At 40.7% G+C, this 20493-nt stretch overlaps 1 protein-coding gene across 1 annotated transcript in view; it reads right to left on the bottom strand.

Moving 5' to 3' along the window:
* Window positions 1–20493, bottom strand: part of MYBPC1 (myosin binding protein C1) — a gene marked incomplete at both ends in the record, with an annotated part of 74250 nt that overhangs the window by 10700 nt on the left and 43057 nt on the right. The window contains 15 exons of the mRNA XM_082281176.1: window positions 258–394; window positions 1868–2027; window positions 3769–3908; window positions 5833–6028; window positions 7399–7487; window positions 7975–8142; window positions 12859–12993; window positions 13589–13777; window positions 14416–14520; window positions 15484–15640; window positions 16762–16895; window positions 18136–18242; window positions 18990–19152; window positions 19762–19928; window positions 20229–20334. Coding sequence (XP_082137302.1) covers window positions 258–394; window positions 1868–2027; window positions 3769–3908; window positions 5833–6028; window positions 7399–7487; window positions 7975–8142; window positions 12859–12993; window positions 13589–13777; window positions 14416–14520; window positions 15484–15640; window positions 16762–16895; window positions 18136–18242; window positions 18990–19152; window positions 19762–19928; window positions 20229–20334 — 2153 coding nt within the window. The remainder of the gene's footprint in view (window positions 1–257; window positions 395–1867; window positions 2028–3768; window positions 3909–5832; window positions 6029–7398; window positions 7488–7974; window positions 8143–12858; window positions 12994–13588; window positions 13778–14415; window positions 14521–15483; window positions 15641–16761; window positions 16896–18135; window positions 18243–18989; window positions 19153–19761; window positions 19929–20228; window positions 20335–20493) is intronic.

Genomic DNA, 20493 nt, shown 5'->3' with positions numbered 1-20493 from the left:
TACAGCTCAGTGAGGGTCCCAATTAAAGCCCAGCCTTCTCCTGAGGTTCTGCCCCTTCACTGAGTTATCTGTGCATTAACTATTATAGTACCTATAGCACAGGTAAGCAGGTCCCTTCTTTTTGTATTCTTTAGAACCCACACCAGTATGTCTGCCTTCAGCCTGGCTCAGGAGTTAAATGGTAGAAGTTATTGTCAGGTTATTGTCAGGTTAAACTCTCTCGTGTTTCAAGCGATGCTGTCAGAGCTGTGCAGTACCTTGGGGTTGCCCCGGACGCTGCAGTTCAGGGTGGCATTGTAACCAGCTACAGCAAACGTGTTCACCAGGGGCTGAGTGAACAGCGGTCGCTCGCTGAAGTCAAAGTCATCATAAACTGGGTATTTGTAGACTTTACCTGTGAAATGAAAATCAAACATTTATAAAATCAGCGTTTGTTGGCACGTAGCTAAACATCCAAGCGTATTAAATGGCTGCAGAGAGTTTGTTCTGATTTGCACTGCTTTATGTACCAGTGTGACTCCGGTAATTGCACTTGTAGGGGAGGCTGGAGGTGGGTCTGCACAGTGACTGTAGCCCTTGGTCATGCTATGGCATTGATGTCTGAGAGCTTCCCTTTGTTTCCTGTGCAGGTGGTACACTAAACAATACGTGTTTATTCCATGTCTGTGCCTCCATGCCTTGCATGCTATAGAGCAGGATGGATCCTGACCTGTGTGCTGCAGGATGCCTGTCTTTGGCAAGCCTTGTTCGCTCTGGTGGCAATTATCTTTCACAGTTTGTTCTGATTACAAACTGTCTCTGTATCTGAAAATCCATTTTTTCTTTCTGCTTCAAACGGTGCACTGACAATAGAGATACCTGAATGGATGCAGTTTCTAAACAAGGAAAGCAAGGTAGTAAAATGTAATGGGCCAGTTTATGCCCACTTTGCAGTGGAGATTACCACCAATAAATCCTCTTCAGCCACACAGTCAGCTGGCATTTAAAATGGTCGGACAAACAGACATCTATTCCTGTGCACAGGTGTCATTAAACAGCTTTGCTTCACTGAAAGCTGATTCAAGCTCTCATTCTGACTTCAGTGCAGTTTAGGCCTAATACTTCTCTCATGAGAAAGGCAAGTAAGCAGTGCTGAAAAAGAATTCCCGTAGCCATTCTGTTGTTCATTATTCCATTTCTAAAAGAGACCTTCTAAAAGACCTTCAGTCTTTCAGCCCGCCTACGTGGGTTGGACAGGTTGTCTGTCCTCTGCATCATGGCAGTCATGTATTCCTTCCTTTCAGACAAACTGCTTTGATTTGCTTCCTGTAAGCTATTTGCTTTTAGAATTCCCTTTCCACAGGAAAGTTGTTTTTTTTTTTTAATTTTGCTGTGCCATTTCAAACTGACAACTTCTGTAATGTCAGGATTTTTGACTGCAGAATCAGAATTTGCCCAACCCCACCCTTAAGAGATGTGAAGCAGGGGTTATGCTCTTCTGTTGCATCCTGCCTGAAATGGAGGGAGCGCCTGCACAGCTGATGCCAAGTCTCCAGTGGAGGGCAGTGACCCACTGCTTCTAACAGAACAGCTGCTTTACATGTCTTCCAGCTCTTGCCAACTCATATCTGCCGGTGCTGACGTGAGTCTGAGATCCAAGACCATAGAAAATGTCAAAACATGGGAAAATGTCCCACTCCTGATTAAAAACAGTGACTATGAACTATGTGGACAAACCATGAAGCCTGAATAGAATGCCCCTCTGTTAGTTGTACCTGGCCTCGGGGCTGGGAGTGCCTCTGAATGCTTTAGAATGTCTTTACCTTTAGTCACCTTCCAGCCTCTGAGCACCCCTTAGCCTTTGACAAAGAACGGGTAATTAACTAACCATCCTTTGCAATCAGAGCGCTCTCTTTGGTCATGGTTGCATCCTCGCTGAGGCCACACATGTTTTCAGCGAAGATCCTGAAGTAGTACTCGTTGCCTATGACCAGCTCGTTGATGGTGGCACTGGTGCGGTGGTAGTGCTCGATCACGGTGAACCACTCCTGAAAGGCACAGACACAGAGGGTGAGCTCCCCCCCAGCACCCTGCGCCTCCCAGACGTTCACTGGAAGAGTCATCAAGCTTCTGGGAGTAGGTTCTTCTCTGAAGAGAATATAGCTAACAATAATTAGTGAAACGAGCGACAATGGAAATACTGCAGAGTTCACTGCTGAGCAGTGAAGGCTGAATGGAAAGTGAACCCTACGAGTTGTTACACTGGCAGCCAGGAGGGTTCATTTTAGGAAATCCAGTATTACAAAGGTTATGTTGTGCCAGCAAGGCAGGCTCTGCTCCTTCATTCCTAATCCACGCTGCTGACAGAGAAAGTACAGTTGCAGATAGGAAAACTGCATTCCTGTGGGGAAGGCAATAGCATGTGCTGTTCTGCAGTATTATGCACTCACAAGAGGCCACTGCACTAATCTGCCCTCTCTATCACAGGCTGAGTGTTCATGAGAAATGTAGTTCTGTGCTGGTGGTCCTCTGATACCTAAAGGCTGAGATGGGGAAATGGGTTTTAGTGCTTTGGTCTTGCAGCAGTAACAGGACCTGTGAATTCTGTCCCATTACACAATACCTAAACAACAGTAGGAGATGAAAGAGGCTAATACTAAAAATGCAATTACTATAAAGTGCAATATGACCACAGCAATGTTTTTGCTTTCCTTTGCTCTGCCCTACATAGTTTTCTTGCTTTTCTAAAGATGAACTTGTGCTGAGTTCCCTGTACCACAGTTTGCATTAATGTTTGGTCAACTTAAAGAGCCAGAGTTCCTTTGGGAAAACAGTTTTTTTGCAGAAGACCAGCGGTGCCAGAATTGCAAAATGTACCAGCACAGATGCTGTGAGGAAAGTGACCTGAATGATCCATGTCACACTGGACCCTGGATACTACTGCTGTTGTTACTTTCTCCTTATCACAGTAATTTAGAGGGGCCATTGTTCTGGTCACGGTACCAGAGACAGTATCTTCTTACAGTCTCAAGAGAGGGGAGAGAGAAGGAGAAAAAAAAAAGAAAAGGATGCAAAGGGAACTAGTGGCACGGGAAGGGAAGAATGAGTTGTTCAGACCATGAAGGAGACCAGCATATTAATGTGAGGGGCAGAAGGGGACAGCAAAAGATTCTCTTGGATAAGGCAACTCCCAAAATACTGGCCTAGATGTCCAGTGTTTAAATTTGCAGTAAATGTTAAATCTAAGAATCCAACTACTGTCTTTTAAGAATGTGTAAAATTTCTGTTAGTTTAATAAAAACAATAAACATTTCTGTATTGCATTTTTCATCTGCAAATCTCAGAGCAGTTTAGGAGTGATGTATGTGCTGTTTTGCCATGGGTACTAAGGAGTGGCAGTGACTTACATAATGTGACATTGCAGGTTTGAAAACAGCAGCAATGGTATACTTTTGTTCTAGTAGCAGCCTACTGAATTCAGAATTAATATTTTGGGGTTTTATTTTCTCTACTGAGGCAAAGGAAAAATGCAGAATTACTTCTCTCAAGTCCACCTCTCCTTTCCTTTTTTTAGTCCTCCTCTTTGGCATAATTTGAAAATATTTCCATTTCTAGGCTTTAGTTATAGTGAACAAGAGATTTTTAGAGTTTTTAGAGATGCTTTTAGAGATTTTTTGAATGCTGATAAATCAGTGCTTTGTCCACCTACATCATTTTAAGCATGTAATGCTTTTTGTTTTTAAAAGGGAGAATTCCCATCCTGCTTTTCAACATCTCCTTATTACTTACCATACTCTTTTTATCTGCTTTTTGAATAGTGTACCCAGTAATGGCAGCATTGCCATCATCTTTTGGTGGTTTCCATGATAAATTTACATTTTCTCCCCAGACATCCTCGATAGTTACAACCTCTGGCGGGCCTGGGCGATCTGTAACAAAAATATGACAGCTGACATATTCTACTGTTTGCTTTCCCTATCTCTTTCCCACACACATCTTCCAATTAGTTTGATTTCTCTCTCTTTCTTACAAAAAAACAACATCAAAAGAAAGATGTGGTTGCAAAATAAAACTTTCCAAAGTGAAGGCATGTCAGAATTAAAATAAATTCAATAGTTAAAATTGTGCTGCCAGTGTTGCCTGTTATGTAAAGAAATAGATGGCAAAGCCAAAAAGTAAATGTGTTTTCTTGTCTGTCTTTCCTACCTTTCTGTCCTTTCAGCATTTAGGATTTCTTCTTGTCATAGGTTAGCAAGCTGAGTCTCGGAAGTGATGTCCATGCCAAGGGGTGCTTACAGCTTCTCCCCACCCTCCCACCATGACCTATCAGCTGGCCAGTTTGAATATGGGCAATTCTTTATGCTACTTAAAATTGTGACCGCCTCTGTGATCCACACTTAAAAATAGACAAACCCCCCACAGCTCCCTCTCTCGTTTCTGGTGCTGGGACAGGTGGCTGCGGGGTCTGAGCGGGGCCCAGTGGACCCAGCCCAGGCCCTGCTTGGGCCACGGCTCCAGGATGACCCCCCCCAGCAGGGCTGTGGGCAGCCAGAGCGGCTCAGAACCCCCCCTCAACCCCCTCCACTGCGGCCAAGATTTCAGCAAAGTGGCACCGCTGTCCGGCAGAGGTCGGGTGACCAACAGCGATAAGCCACACAGCTGCAAGGCCGAGGTGAGATTAACCCTTTTAGTGCTGTGAAGAGCTGAAAACCTGAGGGAAGAGAGAGAAGAGATGCTTAAAGCTGAAATTCTGTTGTGAAGCTATGATATATCAGAGTATCCTGTTGTAATTTCATGAAGATATGGGGGGTGGAGTGTTCAACTCGTGAGCAAAAGCACCTGCGCCGAGATAGGCAGATGCTGACGCAGCTGTAATTTCATGAGAAGTTGAACAGGGAGAGATGGAAACAATGAGGACTTTTGCTCCAAATGGGAAAGGAGAAACCTCAGTTCCTAGAGATGCTCCCAGAGATAGTCCTAAAGATGAAGATGATGAAGACCCTTTGCTCCCAGGGAAGGAGAAGGGCCTCTGTTTTTGTTTCTGAATGGCTCAACTTTAAAATTGTACCCCAAAAACTTCAAGAGTGGACCCTTGAAAGCAGTTTCGGGAAAAGCTGCAAGTCAGGGGAAGGGACTCACATGCGAGCAGAGAGACTCCTCTTCCTAAATGGATGGAACAATATTTGGAGTGGGCGGCTGTTTCATTGTGATAATGTTTTCATAGCATGAGCAAGAAGAGACTTCTCTTTCTAAATGGACTGAACAAGGTTATTATGGAAGTGGTAAACAGACTGAACATCTTAAGGTTTGTCTTTTTACATTGTCAGTGGGAGAAGGGAGGAAGGTGAGGGGAGGAGGAGAGTTCTGAATGTATGGTATAATTTTTTTCCCCTCTTTTAGGTCTGTTAATAAATTTCTTTATATTCTTTCAAGTTTGGTGCCTGCTTTGCGTTTCTCCTAATTCTTATCTCACAGAAGATAAGCAGTAATGAGTATTTTGGGCCAAACCACTACACTAAATTGGTGTTTCTGCCCGGTTACAAACCCAACCCGCTACATTCTACACTGCACTTGTGACAAACTTACTATGAATTTGCAGCCATTTCTGTCTATGGGAACAGGAAAAATCTTGCATCCTGGATGGACAAGACCATGAGGGGCATAACAGTGAAAAAAAGAGACTGACACATTCCAACAATGCTACTGTGTGTGGAGCTTTCCCTAGAGACCACAAATCTCCAGCCAAGTAATTGGATGTGGAGAGTTATCACTGTCAAGAAAGATGATCCTTGGGATTCCTGTTCTCCTGTAGCCCGGGAACGGCTGGATTTCTTTCTGTTTCTTCAAACATACCAACAATCTGAATATCTATTGTAGCTTTGTCCACCAAGTTCTCCACCTCCACTTTCATGTCATACTCCCCGGAGTGTCCCCGTTCTGCCTTTCGGATGAAGATGATGGTGTCGTTCTCCGTGTTGCGGATGTTGATTTCGTTCTTGTCGATCGGAGAACCGTTTTTCTGCCACGATACTTTTGCTCTTGGTTTTCCCTGCAAGGAGCCAGGAAAGAATTTTTATATGATTTTTTTTTTTTGGAGAGAAAAGGGAAGAGAAGAAAACAAGTTTATTTCCCATTTTTCCCGAACAGGGAGTAAAAACTGTCCTGAAAGAAACAGAATTCTTTTTAAAATTATACACCATTTAGAGATATAATCATGCCAACTCACCTAAAATATAACTTTCTTTCTTTTTTTTTCTTTTACCCAAGAGACTGAAAATATTTGCAATTTCTGGCTATTTTGGATAATTATCTTTCTGGCTAAATTTGACAAATAATTTCCAGTTTTTGAAAGAAAAGGGAGAAAAAAAATAACCCACAGAAAGTACAGAACAAAGTATTTCACCCTCTGGAAATGCTTACATTCTCTACACTACCACTGAAAGAGGAAAGTAATCGACTAAACCTCCAGGGGTCTTCAACTCTCTTCTTTCATTGCAAAGGAAGTTGTAATAGCTGTTAGGAAGGCTGGATTGGTCTCTTTTGTGTGCCATTTTTTGTGTGTCTAATTGCTCAATATAGGTACTTAAAGTAGAGTGAATTTCACCTGCTTTGCCATGGGATTTTCCTTCCACAGGCAAACAGTTTGCAGGTGCTGTCTGAAAAGGGTAATCTCACACCATTTTGAACACCTTATCTTAGAGAATAACCATAGACTATTCCTTTAATTTCTCAAGAGAAGTATATCTTGCAGCATATTGCTGATCAAGCTTTTATGAGGCTTTTAACAGCCTCTGTGAAACTGAGTTATGCCAACCCAGTATCTTTAAATGTGCAGACATGAAATAGAAATGAATTCTTCCATGATTCTTATATTCACAAGAAGGACTCTGCAAGGAGAGAGGCTGCTGCTGTTTGAAAGATATGGGAATGAAGGTTAACATGATGCTGTGGGAAAGCATGCTATGTATTTAGAAATACTCATATTACAATTGTGATCTCAAGGATTGAATAGTTGCAGTCTGCCCACTCTTCCTCTCTCATGATGAGGAAATTATTAAATGCAACCATTCCATTCTTGATAACCATATTTAACTGCTTCCAGTGCAACCCCTTTGCATTGTGCTAGCAATTATCTCACATACAATGTCTCCTGTGAAGAACTTTAAGTGTCCTTTGGATGACAGGTGACCAATCAGTATGAGTGAGTTACCCAATTCATTACTTGGCTGAACATTGTTTGTTTGACACATCAAATCGAAAACTTTCAAGCAGCTCTGTACTTCAGAGTGCTTCCACATCTGCTTAAGTTAGCTCACTGGCCAAAGTTACAGAGAAAGGAGTCAAAAAGCAGCAGTATCCAAAAAAAAAGGAGAAAAAAAAAGCAAAGAGAACTTTTCTGTCAGTGTTTTTAGTCCTTACCTGGAAAGGAATAACAAGATTCACAGTTTCTCCAACTCTTCGAGTATAGGTTTGTTTTAAGTGTCTTGGTAGACGAATCTTTGGAGGTTCTGGACAAAACAAAAGCTTGTGTTAAGCACTTCTTTTCTTTTCTAACTGAAGCAGCACTGTTGTGCATCAATATAAAAAGATGGCAATGTGGTCTACAATTCCCAGAAGTGACAAACGAGTGAGGCGTCTTAAATTTCTTGGTCTCCCAGCATTACATTCAGGACACCATCAGCTTTTATAACACCAAATGTTATGATGGTAGGAATAGGTGGGAAGCTTAGTGCAACTTAAAAACAGCACCATCAACTTCAAATTCTGCAGGAAAAAAAAAAGCCCTGAAAAACTAAAAAATAAAGGCTCAGAAATGAACTAAATTAAAAAAAATTATGCATTTTTTAGAGATGGTTTCATGATTTCTTGCCACCACACAATGGCTTCGTAAGGCCATATCATCAGTTACCAATAACAAGTATTAGCCTTAAAAAAGCAGGTATCAGTATGGAAGAAGAGTGTATTTGTGGGTAAGTGTAGGCAGGAGGATCTTACCTATCACTTCCTTGACTAAAATAGGCTGTGGGTAGTACTTGGGCTCACTTTCACCAGCAGCATTCACAGCTTTTACTCTCACAAGGATTTTCGAGCCAGTTGGAAGGCCACTGATGGTAAACTTCGTTTTGTCTGTCAGCTCTGGGTTAGCCACGATCCATTCATCAGCTGATTTAGGGAGATCAGGAGAGGAGGACAGATCCAAAGAATAGCCAGTTATTAATACATCCACATCATGGATGAAGAAAATTACAGAACAGTAATAGATTCATTAGATTCTAATGAATAATTCTGTTTTGTTTTTCTAATTATGCTGTAACACAATATAGATTCACTTTCATATGTGGGAAGAATGTTTCAAACCCTGAGGGGTTTTTGTTGATTACATATTTGTATATTCATATATTTATATGCCTTTATATAGTGATACAAATGCTATTAGAATATGTCTGTAATTTAAGTGTACCAGAGAGAAAACTGGTTAGATTTTTTAATTCAGCTAGAATAAAACAAGGGGCACAAATAATCTATTTCCAAAAGCAGTCATCATTGCTTTAACAGCTTCCTTGGAGAGAAATGGGTTTTGCAATTAATTTCAACCAGTGCTGTGTACCTTTGAAAGTATAACTGAGGAATAAGAGAAACACAGAACATTTACACATTGCAATGAAATGCCACCTCTCCTCATGCCTTTAAAAAAGGAAGGCTGTGTCAGAATTATTCACATAATTACAGCATTCTCAGATTTTCAGTTCTATCCTAGGCAGTCACATGAAATTCATAGAGAGATCATAAGGGTACAGTCTTTCAGAACAGCTTCAGTTACAAACCATACTTTGTAATCCTCCCTGTCCTCCCAGCACAGTGCCCTAACTGCTGGCACCTGGGCACTGGAGCCGGATTTAGGAACTAGCAAGTCAGGATCGATACTTTCCACTTCATGTAAAGATAGCCCTATAAAATGGGCACAGAAGACAAGAGAACTCTTATAAACTGGAGAGCCCTGCAGATGTAGAGCATAGTGCTGTGGTACATTTTCATAACGGAGTGTCTTGCTTTTAGGAATTAAGTTTTCCTTCAAGCTTCTAGCAGAAAAGGATTTCAATCAATGACTGTTTCCCAAGAACCTCCCCCTCCCCTTACACCTATATTACAGAAAATTCCATAGACTGCTGCCCTTAGAATTCACTGTCAGGAATTTATCTTTACTTTTATGAAGAGAGTTTTTCTTTCATTAAAGAAGACTTATATCCTTTGTGGAATACTGTACCTTCCAGGTTAAAAGGTGGCTCCCCCAATTCCTCAGACAGATCTGTCGATATACCTTGAGAGAATCCATCTTTAAAATTAATCAGAGACACCCACTTTCACACAGATGGAGCATTTTGTCAGTGGTTAGCAATTTCTGTTAGTAAGTATGCAAAGATAGATGCTGGGCTTTAGAGATTTAGAGAACCCATATTTAGGGATACTGCAGGGAGAGAAGAGATGGAAAGAGGGCATCTAGATCACAGAACAGTTATGTGTGATGCCCACAGGAAAGCTAAAGGATGAAAGAAGAGGAGGATATAAAGTTGTATGAGTTTCTTGGGCCTGAGCATAGCCCCAGAAATATGAAAAGAGACAAAAGGAACACTTGGAAGAGAGAAATGAAACAAAATGATGATGAGAGAAAGTGTAGAAGGAGAAGAAAACACATCATAGAAGAGATAAGAAATTCAGAGATAAATTCTGAGTAAGAGAGACAGAAAAAAAGAGGTCTTGGAATAAAACTTGAAAGAAACAGAGGAAGAGAACACATTTAGCTAAAGGTAACATAGATAGATTAAAGAAGACCAAACCCATGGATGATGACAGATATGATATAAACCCTAAGGCTTTATTTCCTGGACAAAGTTATCTCTGCCCTGGATATCCTGTAATCCTGGAGCTGGCTATTTTTGGGATAATAAAAATACTCTTCTAGTATCTGTGCATGGTCCTGGATGAGTATGGTGGGAAAGATCTCAGCCAACAGAAACTCTGCAATGTGCTTATTTACTAGCTATGAAAACAGATCATCTGCAGGTACAACAGCCTCTACAAGCAGATAAACATATTCTCATGGATATTATCATGGGGAACGCTCAGGCCATGCTCCCCAGGCTGCCCCCAAAATACCACACAAGAACCAGTCAGCAGCACACTTTACTAGTGACTGACTTCTCCAGGGTCAGCAGGATTCTGTCTACTCCACATCGCCACAGCAAGAGGGCCAAAGCTGGATGTTGTAAACTAGGCCTGGGAATTTCTCTCTGTCTGTGTATATATATATATATGTGTATTCTGTATTCTTGTTATTCACACTGTGCAGTGCTGGATCAGGATACTTATGATGAGGCTCCAGTTCAGTAACATGCACAGAGAGCTGTCAAAAGTGGTACATAGTTAAGGAGTCCAAGAATCCATCACATTGATCAAGTTCTGAGGTGCAGACTAGAGGGAAATACCAGTTTTGCAAAGCCAAACCAATGTTTATGATACATTATTCTTCTAAATTATCTTTCTATATATTTTTTTGTCTTCCTATTTTCAGCCTGTGATTTCTCCTAATGATAGCTGTGTTAAGGAAGACTCTAAAAAGCCCTCATTAAAGCTACTTCAGTGACAACAATGAAAGAATGGAGAATGTAATGAGAAATGAGTTTACAAACAGATAACTAAGAGAAAAAAGCAGCAGAATGAATAGAGACAGTCATAAAAAGTATCTTGAAATTAAAAAGAGTTATTAAACATTACAGAAAAAATTAGTTTGAGGCAGAACAGGCAGAAAGGGCTGAGAAAAAGAGGCACTAAGATATTGCAAAAAAGGAAATAAACAGCTGAACAGAGAGAAAAAGATGAATAATCCAATAACATGATTTTTAAAATTGGTATTTTAAAATTGGCATTTTAAAATTCGTATTTCCTGCTTCTCTTGCTTCTTCCTAGGCATTTTCATTACATATATACATAATGTCAATTGTGTATATATAGATGTATATTCATATATAGGAGGCATATATAGATATACATATACATAAACACTCAAAACTGTGTAAAATACATTGTACCCATTGTATTTTAACTGAGGTGAGTAACAGTAAAATGACAGACTTGGCTGCCATTTTGTTGTATCTTCATGAGTTTAAAACCTATCTGGAAAAAAAAGTAAAGAATTTGTTCCATTCAACAGGTATACAATGTTCTTCTGTCTAACAGCCCTTTAAAGACAGATTTGGAAGATTCCTCTGAAAGCCATAGTTTGAATTAACGTATTTCTCATCCTCTCTTACTGCCTAATTTGGACATTACATACTGTAATGTCAAGCACTTTTAACTTTTCCCTGCCATTCTACCAATGCTAAACAAAGCATAATAACAGCATCCACTCCTCCCATTGACAGTCCCCTTTACATTCCCCTACATCTGGCCTGTGCAGTGGAAACAATAGAAGAACACTGTATCTTGAGGGAAGACTGCACGCTTACTCGTTCTGAGCTGTTCCCGCAGCTCCCTCCCAACATACAAGGAAAACCCTTCCTACCATTCCAGCTGTGTCTGCCTTCAGGTACTCTTCTCCAGGTCTCTGAGCTTCTTGCAGTCCTGCTCCTTAAAGATATTCCTCTCAATACTACAAGATGCTGAGTGCTCCTGAGAAAAGCCAGTGGTTGTTCTTCACGCCCTCTCCCACTCGCCTGAGAGAGAGCTGAATGTACTCATCCCGTGGCACCTGACCACATTTATGACCTACTGTTTTCCTGGGTTGTCTGAATCTGAAATGTGACAGCATGAATGACAGGTTCTGTCCTCTACCTTTTGTCTCCAGGCTATGGACTGTGTTCATGAAAAGCTTTCATTGAAATAAATGCCTTCATGGAAAAAAGGTGGTTGACCCATTGCTTGGTTTACAGCACAGTTAAGAGCAACAGCAGTGGAGCTGAAGATAACTGTGTCCCCTTCATTCACATCCACCACATTGCTGCAGTTGATGCTGTTGGTCCACAGAGGCTGGGTATTGCACATACCACTCCAGGCTATTTGATACTTACCCAGGTGCTGGTGGATTTTACTTTTTGAAAATAGTCTTCATTTGATGCCAGTTCAGAAGAAAGTCTGCTGGAAAATACTAAGTTTCTGCTGCTTGATCACCAAGGGCTCTTAGTTGTAAAATGTAAGTTGTATTTCCCTGTTCCTTCTTACTTTACTCTCAAAAGCTTATTGAGTCTCTTATATCTTTATCTTCCTCCTTCAGATCTTTAATATTTTTATCTTAGATGGACATAGTTAAAGGTCCCCATAACTGCACTGAAATGTTGGAGAAATTAAATATCTAGACATGGACTTTGCATGCCTAGATGACACCTACAGGATCTATTGGAGAGGCTGTTCTCAGTGTGGGCAGGCAGCACTTGAAGTAGCCAGTTAGTAATACGTCAGCATAGGGATTACCACACTGAGGACCTCCTGTCCCTAAAACCCAGCCAACCTGAACATATTTCGGGCCACACTTGTAGCCATTCATTATTTCCTACACCTTCATCCAACAATGAACTCCTTACTGCCCTGACTCTCATTTAGCATCTAAAAGAGGATAGTTATTAACATGGTACTTGGTATACTACAACAGATTATATGGCTTTTGATTTGGATTTCAAATCAAGTGTAAGAGATGTTGAACTACAGTCAGTGGATGGCATCTGGAATACAAACCAAAGGGAGCCTGCACAAAACCCTGCTGCTTGAGGTTTTCTGCCTGATTAGTCTCTGCCTGACAGCCAGAGCACCTGATACCTGTAGAGAAAAAATGGAGAAAGTCTCACCCACTTTCACTGTGAGTAAGGTACCCCGGGCGTTCTCACTTACTTCCTTCAAAGCAGTACTCCACCACGTAGCCGTCCAACCCTGCTGCCCCGATCTGGTCTGGTGGCCTCCACTTCATTGTCACCGTGGTGTCGGTCACGGTGTCCACTGCCAGCAGAGTTGGGGGACTGGTAACAGCTGAAGCAAGCAGGGAGAAGGAAGAAAACTGTGTTAAAATCAAAGCTTTAGTTTAGTGTCACAGGTGAGGGGCTATCCTGCCTACCAGGATGATTTCCAATCATCCCTGGCACGTCTTTCCTAATTAGGACCACACTAGGAGAAGCAGCTACCTCATCCCATATCTGCTCACAGCCTGACTGAGAGATAAATTCCTCCTGATGAGGACAGGGAAGGACAAACAGCTGGAGAAGGTAGAGCAGAGAAGTTGGGAGCAGTGTATTCTAGCACAGCAGGTGTTTTCTGGCAAGAAGGGAGCATGCTGGAGCTGTAACAGCCACCTCCTTTCTCTTCCTCTGTATTCTGGGGGTGCTGCTGAGCAAGGTGGGAACTTTTGCTGTCTACAGAACAAGACCCAGGGACTTGTGGCTGTCACAATAGTTTGAAAATCTGTTTCTTTATGTGAAAAGGCCACTGAATTATCCTGTCACAATGTGAATGACAAAGCCTTCTAGCTGTCACACTAATATAACAATTGTATAATTAGATTACTATAATAACATATTAATGGTTATTTTCTAAATGCATACCTATCTCTGTGCTCTTGGCTACTTACCTAAAGGAACAAAGGACTTGGAAGGCATACTTGGCTTGGACATGCCTATGGCATTGACAGCGAACACACGGACCTCATAAGCGACACCTTCAATCATTTTCTTTGGCTCAAAAGTTGTTTCTTTACACAGTTCAAAATTCAGCCTCATCCACCTGGAGCTTTGTTTCTTTTTCCTCTCAATGAAATATCCTTTAGACCAGAAAAGATTTTCTTATAATAAGTGATGGCATAATGGTCAGTAATAAAGGGTCTATTTTTTGACTGCCTAATGACCTTTTTTTATCTCAATATCCCCTTCTAGCTTCAGAGTGATTTAGGGATAATTTTCCCTATTGCAAGCTATTATATAGTCACCTATTTTGCTTTCATGGCCATATACGAGCTTTTTTTGGACTTAGAAGTCTTCTGTGTTTAGTTCAGGGTGAAAAGGGCCTGGTTCTACTGACCTCTGGGCCCCTCTGACCTTCTGCTTGGTTCTGTGTATTAAAAGATATTCCAATTTACTCAGTAAATTGTTTCTGAAATTCCTTCTAACATTCAAAGAGGCTAATAACAGTTCAAAGTTTGGTTTTATAAGAGGTTGTCTTTCGAGTAGGGGGATTGATACTGTGACAACATACAAAATGACAAATCTCAAAGAATTAGAAAAACAGGTATCTGATAAAGTCAAAGAGTAGATAGAACATTCTAGCAACTGGATGCTCCCTGTGCACATTTCCAGAGCCTGAGCTAAACTCTGATCCTGTTGCATCCACTCTTTAGGGTTTGCTTCTTTTGTCTATATTGGAGAGTCACCACCAAAAAAAAAAAAAAAAAAAAAAAAGTACCTAAAATGGGTGATCCACCATCATTTGCTGGAGGTTCCCAGGTCATAATACACCAGTCTTCACCTACCTCAGTCACATTTGGTGCCTGAGGAGGATCAGGGACATCTGTTGTAAACAAAATAAATATTATTTAAAAAAAAAAAATCTTTCTTCTTTTTGCATAGGTTGAAATTAAAAATGTCAAATAAGAAACAAATCTGAATCATTTTTGAGGTGAAACAGGAATTCCTAATGAGGAGAGAGAGAGAGAAAAAGAAAGGTAGTGGATCCTGGCTGGTGGTTAGAAGTGGATGGATGCCAAGGTCTTCAGCGTGGTCAAGCCACTTGAGAGGCACTCGAGAGCATGTGCTAAGGCAGAGCCCACAGCCACAGGGAGAGGGGAGAACCAGTGATGCCTTAGGTTTTAACTTTCATATTTTTCAAATCCTGTACTGCCTAGTGTGTAACTCTGAAGTTCCTTGTAGCCTGTTAATTTCTGCTCTCTCGTGCTAGGTAGACATAACAAAGCCTCTCCAGGCCTGCTGTCCAAGAACACCCAGACTGTCCTAGGCCCAAAAAGTATAAACCAAAAGCTTCTAAAGGGGGGGCAAGCTTGGGGAAATTACATCATTAACTGAAGCTTTAATTGGAGAATTAACCCTGATATGCAAATGAACCAAGCATATAAAAGTGTGAAGAACTCGTGGCCTGTCGTCCATCTTGGTGTCCATCTTAGCAATAGCCTCTGGCTCCCCAGGGGGTACCTTTGAGGACCTTTCAAACAAATACCTACCTTTATTCCCTTATTCTTGTCTAGTCTCTGTTTTTAGGTGGCCTCTCAAGGCATCACCAGGAGTGAGAGGGGCAGCCTGAGGCAACCAGAGAAGTTTGGCCCCTGGCAGCAGTGATGATTAACTCCTACTTAAATCCCATGCCAAGCTCCTACTCCTTGAGTAACACCGAGCCTTAGTAGCCTTGCATCTCTATTCCATGCCTCACAATGGGATCAAATCAGGAAATGGAAGTTTCCTGAGAATCTACCACAGTGATAAAAGATGTGGCTCATAGGCACTGTTTCACATGACTTACCAACCACTTTAATGTTGATTAGAGCTGTGTCCTCTCCAGCCTCATTCTTTAAAGTTATTCTGAAAGGACCCGAATCGTCCCTCTCAGCTGCATCAATGACCAGGCAGCTGCTGTCTGGGTATGTTTCTGCCCGTATTCTTCCACTGTCTGTGACCATCTAGGAACCACAGTAAGCAGAGGGGAAATCGTATTTTCTAGATTTTAGAATTGAAATACTCAAAAGATCGAAATTCAAAATAGTACAGGTCACTTCAACAAAAACATTAAAGCAAGGTAAGAAAACCCACACTAAAACTCAGAACTTTAGTCACCTAATGACAAAAATGACAGAATAACTAAAATAAGTAAAATACAGTAACTGTTTAGTACTCAGTTGAGCCATTGCATCAGACAGGATGAGGTGCTAGGCTTCTCCTGTGAGCAGGGACACACTTTTGTCAACACCACGTATCATCAATTTGATGCAAAAAGAATAGGGTATTCTTCCAAAAGTCAGATCAAAATCTGAGTCATTCACTTTACAGGTCAGAGTGATTGTAATGGTCAGTAGTTTTCCCTCACTGATTTCAAGTGCTGTCACATATTTTGGAGTGGGAGCTCTCCTAGAATAATTCCCTGCTTGGATAGGACCACAGTGGTGACACTACAATTAATATTTGAAAAATAGTGGTCACAGATTTGACCAGACAGGTCTGATAAATGCAGTAGTAGTAACATGTCCCAGCTTCCACATTGCACAGTGAAAATTTAAATGTGGAAAGTGGCTTTTTTGGTATTTACACAGCCAGGGATTGCTCTAAGCAAAAGTTTTGCATTGACACCAGATGCAAGAGCCCAGTTGCCCAACCTATTGTGTCATTTGAGACTTGAACTCCATTAGAATTTATCATTTCTTTTCCAAAACCAAACCGTATCATGGCTTCCTGCCCAAACCTGGCAGCCATTCTGGGCATTGAATGTCTAGAAGTAGGAGCCATTTGGTAAATTTTCACAGGTTTTCTTCTGCATCCCATATATCCTTCTCCTCTACCATTTTTTAATAGCAAACCCATATCTTTTTCCTTATTAATTTCAGCCTTTTCTTAAAAAGATCCAAAAGATACTAAATAATATTTGTCCGTTTTGCCCTTCTTATTTGAGCAAGAAACATTTTTAGATAGAGGACATCTCCCACTTATTTTATGCCATTAAAATCAATGTCTTCAAAAGGCTAAACATTCTTTTTTGAAGGAAAAGACTCCTTGTTAAGCTAAAGAAACATGTACAATGACAATGTACCTTGTCCCCTCTACTCCAAAAGACTTTTGGGGGTGGTTCACCACTGATGGGGATCTCAAGTCGTAGTTTGTTTCCTGCCACCACTGTCACAGTGTTATTTTCCCCAAGACCATCCAGGTGAAGTTTAGGAGGATCTGAAAAAGGAGAGAGATTGTTCAAGTTTGCCATGTAGCTGCTGCTCTGAGAGTTCAGTGACCTGGCACAGGTCTGCAACACACAGAAACATGCTCTTTGTTTTATTTTCTTGGTATTTTTAAGCAAATGAATTTTGTTTTGATGAAAACTTGTGAAGAAAAATCTATTTAAGAAAATAGTTGTTGGATGAAAAAGAAATCATGGCACCATAGACATTTTGGAATAATAAGACCACATTAAAAAAACCCACAACTGTTTTCCTGAGGCAGAATTATGTATATTCAGGTAACTTCTGAGAGAGATTTCCTCTAAGTGGCTCTTGAAAATTTCATTTGCAGGCTTTCTTACGGCACCTTTTACCAAGCTTCAGCCTTCACTGTTCTTACAGTTTTAAAATTTATTAATCCAAATCCTTTTCTGAAAAAGAAATTATCACTTTTATTATACTCTGTGTGCAGGGAGAACAACTGATTAATATCCTCTTGCAACTTTTTTTAACGTATTAGAAATATAACAATGGTCATTCTCCTCTAGTACCACTTCCCTTTTCATTCTCCCTAAATCTCACCAATACTTTTTCTAACACAGATATCCCACTTCTTTCAGCTTCAATTAAAGATAGTGTTTTCTAAAACTTTGGTCATTTATATTGCTCCCCTTTCGACTTCCAAGTTACTGGTTGCAGTTAGAAGCTGGTGAGGTATTGCTGTGGGAAGAGTCAATGCCCTGTTTTATTTTTGTTTGAATCACTGGGATCATTAACAAGCCTTCTGCCTTGCTGAATGAGTCAAAGCTGGGCAGAACAATTTTCCCTCTAGAGAGTGTTTAATGTTTTTAGTGAATAGGTAAATATGTATTTATTCTACTACTCTTTTACCAAACTAAATCACACTTTGCAATCTTAGCAAGCCAGTTCTTCAAAGATAGCAGTGTATAGCTGAGAAGTAGATAGCAGCAGGTGTTTTACACAAACTCTTAATAATGGTTTAGGAGCTCAGCTTCAAGAAACCTCCCCCAGGAGCTCCCCCCAGCACATAAACTATGAGCAGGTCCTGAGCGCAGGCAAAGGGCTCTCCCACCAGCTTAACTGCACTTTGCCAAAGCTGCAGGTCTGCTCTCTCTGGTGCATGCCTGCTCAGAGGATACAAAGTGGTTGTAATTAGGGGTATTTCACACTGCTTTTCATTTCCAAGGGTCACAGAAAGATGTTATATACAGGTCACTGTGCAGTGTACTTACCCACAATATGTACTTTGCATGGAATATTAATGTTGTAGGCATCCGGCACAAACATGTATTCACCCTCATCATCAACAGCAGAAACTGGTATAATAAATCTGTGGATTCTGTAAAAGAATTGAAAAAGAAGTCTATGTAAATTATATTTTTGAAGACTGCTTGAAGCTATAAGGAAAAATCTGTGAAAATTTTAGGAGATCTGTGCAAGTGTGTAAAATTACTGACTCAAAATCCTTTGCTTGTGGCTTAGTGATATTTAGACAATTAAATACTGTGTGCTTTGTACAAAATATCATTGAGACAACCACCAAATAACCTAACCAATTCTAAAATCTTTTGTTTGAACACAGGACAAGGAAAATACAGGAGTGTAATCTCTTTGACACAGGGATTCTATGCTGCTGCCATTCTACGGCAATTCGGTTGTTCAAGAAAAAATCTGTAGGTGATCCCATTGTGGGAATATTCTGACTTTCGCTGGACCACCTTTGTGAGTTGATACAAACAGGAGCTATGAGAAAAAGAGGCATTTAAAAGCTGTATACTTTTAAAAGTGTCTAACAATAATTTTATTTTTCTGCTTAATGTCCCATACTAAGAGCAACAGCAATGTCAAGAAAAATCAATAGCTAGCAGTTAGGTGAGTCAAGGATTTGATTATTGTCCTCCACAGCCAAAACACACAAGATTAAAGGGAGCAAGGAGACATGGCTTTTAAAATGGCAAAAATAAATATGTCTTGAGGGACAGAGGTGGCTTGATTAGCAGATAATTTTTAGTGAAGTAAGCCAAATATTGGCACATCTCCACAGCGTCATTCCATCCAAAGCCAAGTCCATACACAGCAGGCTTACCTTCCTTTGTGATAAAGCTTTACACGGTCACTAGCTTCAATCAGCTGCCCATTTTTGTACCATTTCCCTTCCACGTTCTCAGATATCTCACACTTCAAGTGGATTTCCTGTCCAAGCCTCACAGTCTGGTCTTCTAGCGCAAGTGATATCTTCAGTGGTCTCACTTAGGGAAACAGAAGCAGATTAAAGAAAGGTGATGGAGCCCAGTAACCATGGGGGATAATTTCCAACTTGATAATGAAAGAGCATGAATTGGTCAGGGTGCCAATTTGTACAAAATAGTCAAGAGCAGAATGAGTATTACAAATAAAAGTGTACATTTATGCAGAACGCAAGATAACTTCAGAGGATGGATCAGATACATTTTGTTTGAAAACACAAGCATTTTAAAGAGATACTGCACAAGCAAAGCTGAGGGGGCTACACAGTCATGTGCTTGTGCCTAGATTTAACTTTCCTGTGAAAACCTGAAAGGACTGAAGAAAAGCAGATACTTCCCTTGAAAATTCACTTTGTTGACCTATTGTATCTTTGCATGGATTGCTCTGTTTTCCATCTTAATGGAATGACAGGAGGTTATCAAGCAGAACTAGTTCATGGCCTGCTACTGGAAACAGTGTCTAAAGAGAAGCCACTGTTCTGGAGATTTGCAGCTAAAAAACTGGTATGGAAGTTAAGACTCCTTTTAAACCCCCAGGGAAAGGCAAGAAAATTGTTTCTTTCTGTATGCTAGCACTCTGTGACATTTGAGAGCAAGGTGGATGATACTCACAGTCAACTGAAAGCTTGGCTTCTGATTGCCCTCCAGTTGTCATTACTGAGTAAGTTGCAGTGTCATTTTTGGCAGCTTCCTCTATGATCAAAGTGTGTTTTTTACCCTCAACCTTAATTCGATACCGAGATTTAGGATCGTTGGAAAGTTCTACACCATTTCTAAACCTAATGGGAAACAAAGAATTTTTATTTTTCCAAAGGAAGTCCTGTGCAAATGAGACTTCCATAGACTGAAACTCCCAGAGAAGACTTTACAAGACTTTAAGGCACTAGAAAGATGAAACAAACTCATCCATGAACGAATAAGGGTATTTCTGCTGTTGCTACATTTTTGAATAGAGTTTTGTTGAGATTTTCTTAACAATTTTCAGGTTTACTGGTGTAGGAAAAGCTGCACATGTTTTTGCCCGTGATTAAAAGCTTCTGGGTTTTATTCTCAAGGAAGCTGTTCAAAGTGTGGCTTACCATTTCACGTTTGCATCATCCTCAGACACTTCACAGCTCAGTTCCACTCGTTCACCAACATAGGTGCTGGTATCCTCCAGGCCTTTGGTCACCAAAATCGGAGGATCTTTGGGAAGAAAATGTTACAGATTTCCAATCTCAGAGGGAAAACTAAGTGGAAGAGATTTTCTAAATCATGCTGCAGAAGGCAAGATTACTTTAAAATTCTAATAGGAGTATCAGTGCAGCCTTCTCTGCCTTAAATCACAAAAGTGGTTGCTCATTA

Source organism: Coloeus monedula (assembly GCF_965178545.1).
Source record: "Coloeus monedula genome assembly, chromosome: 4".
Classification (NCBI taxonomy): domain Eukaryota; kingdom Metazoa; phylum Chordata; class Aves; order Passeriformes; family Corvidae; genus Coloeus; species Coloeus monedula.
Note: the sequence above shows the minus strand (reverse complement) of the source record. Positions and strands in the feature narration are given on the sequence as shown.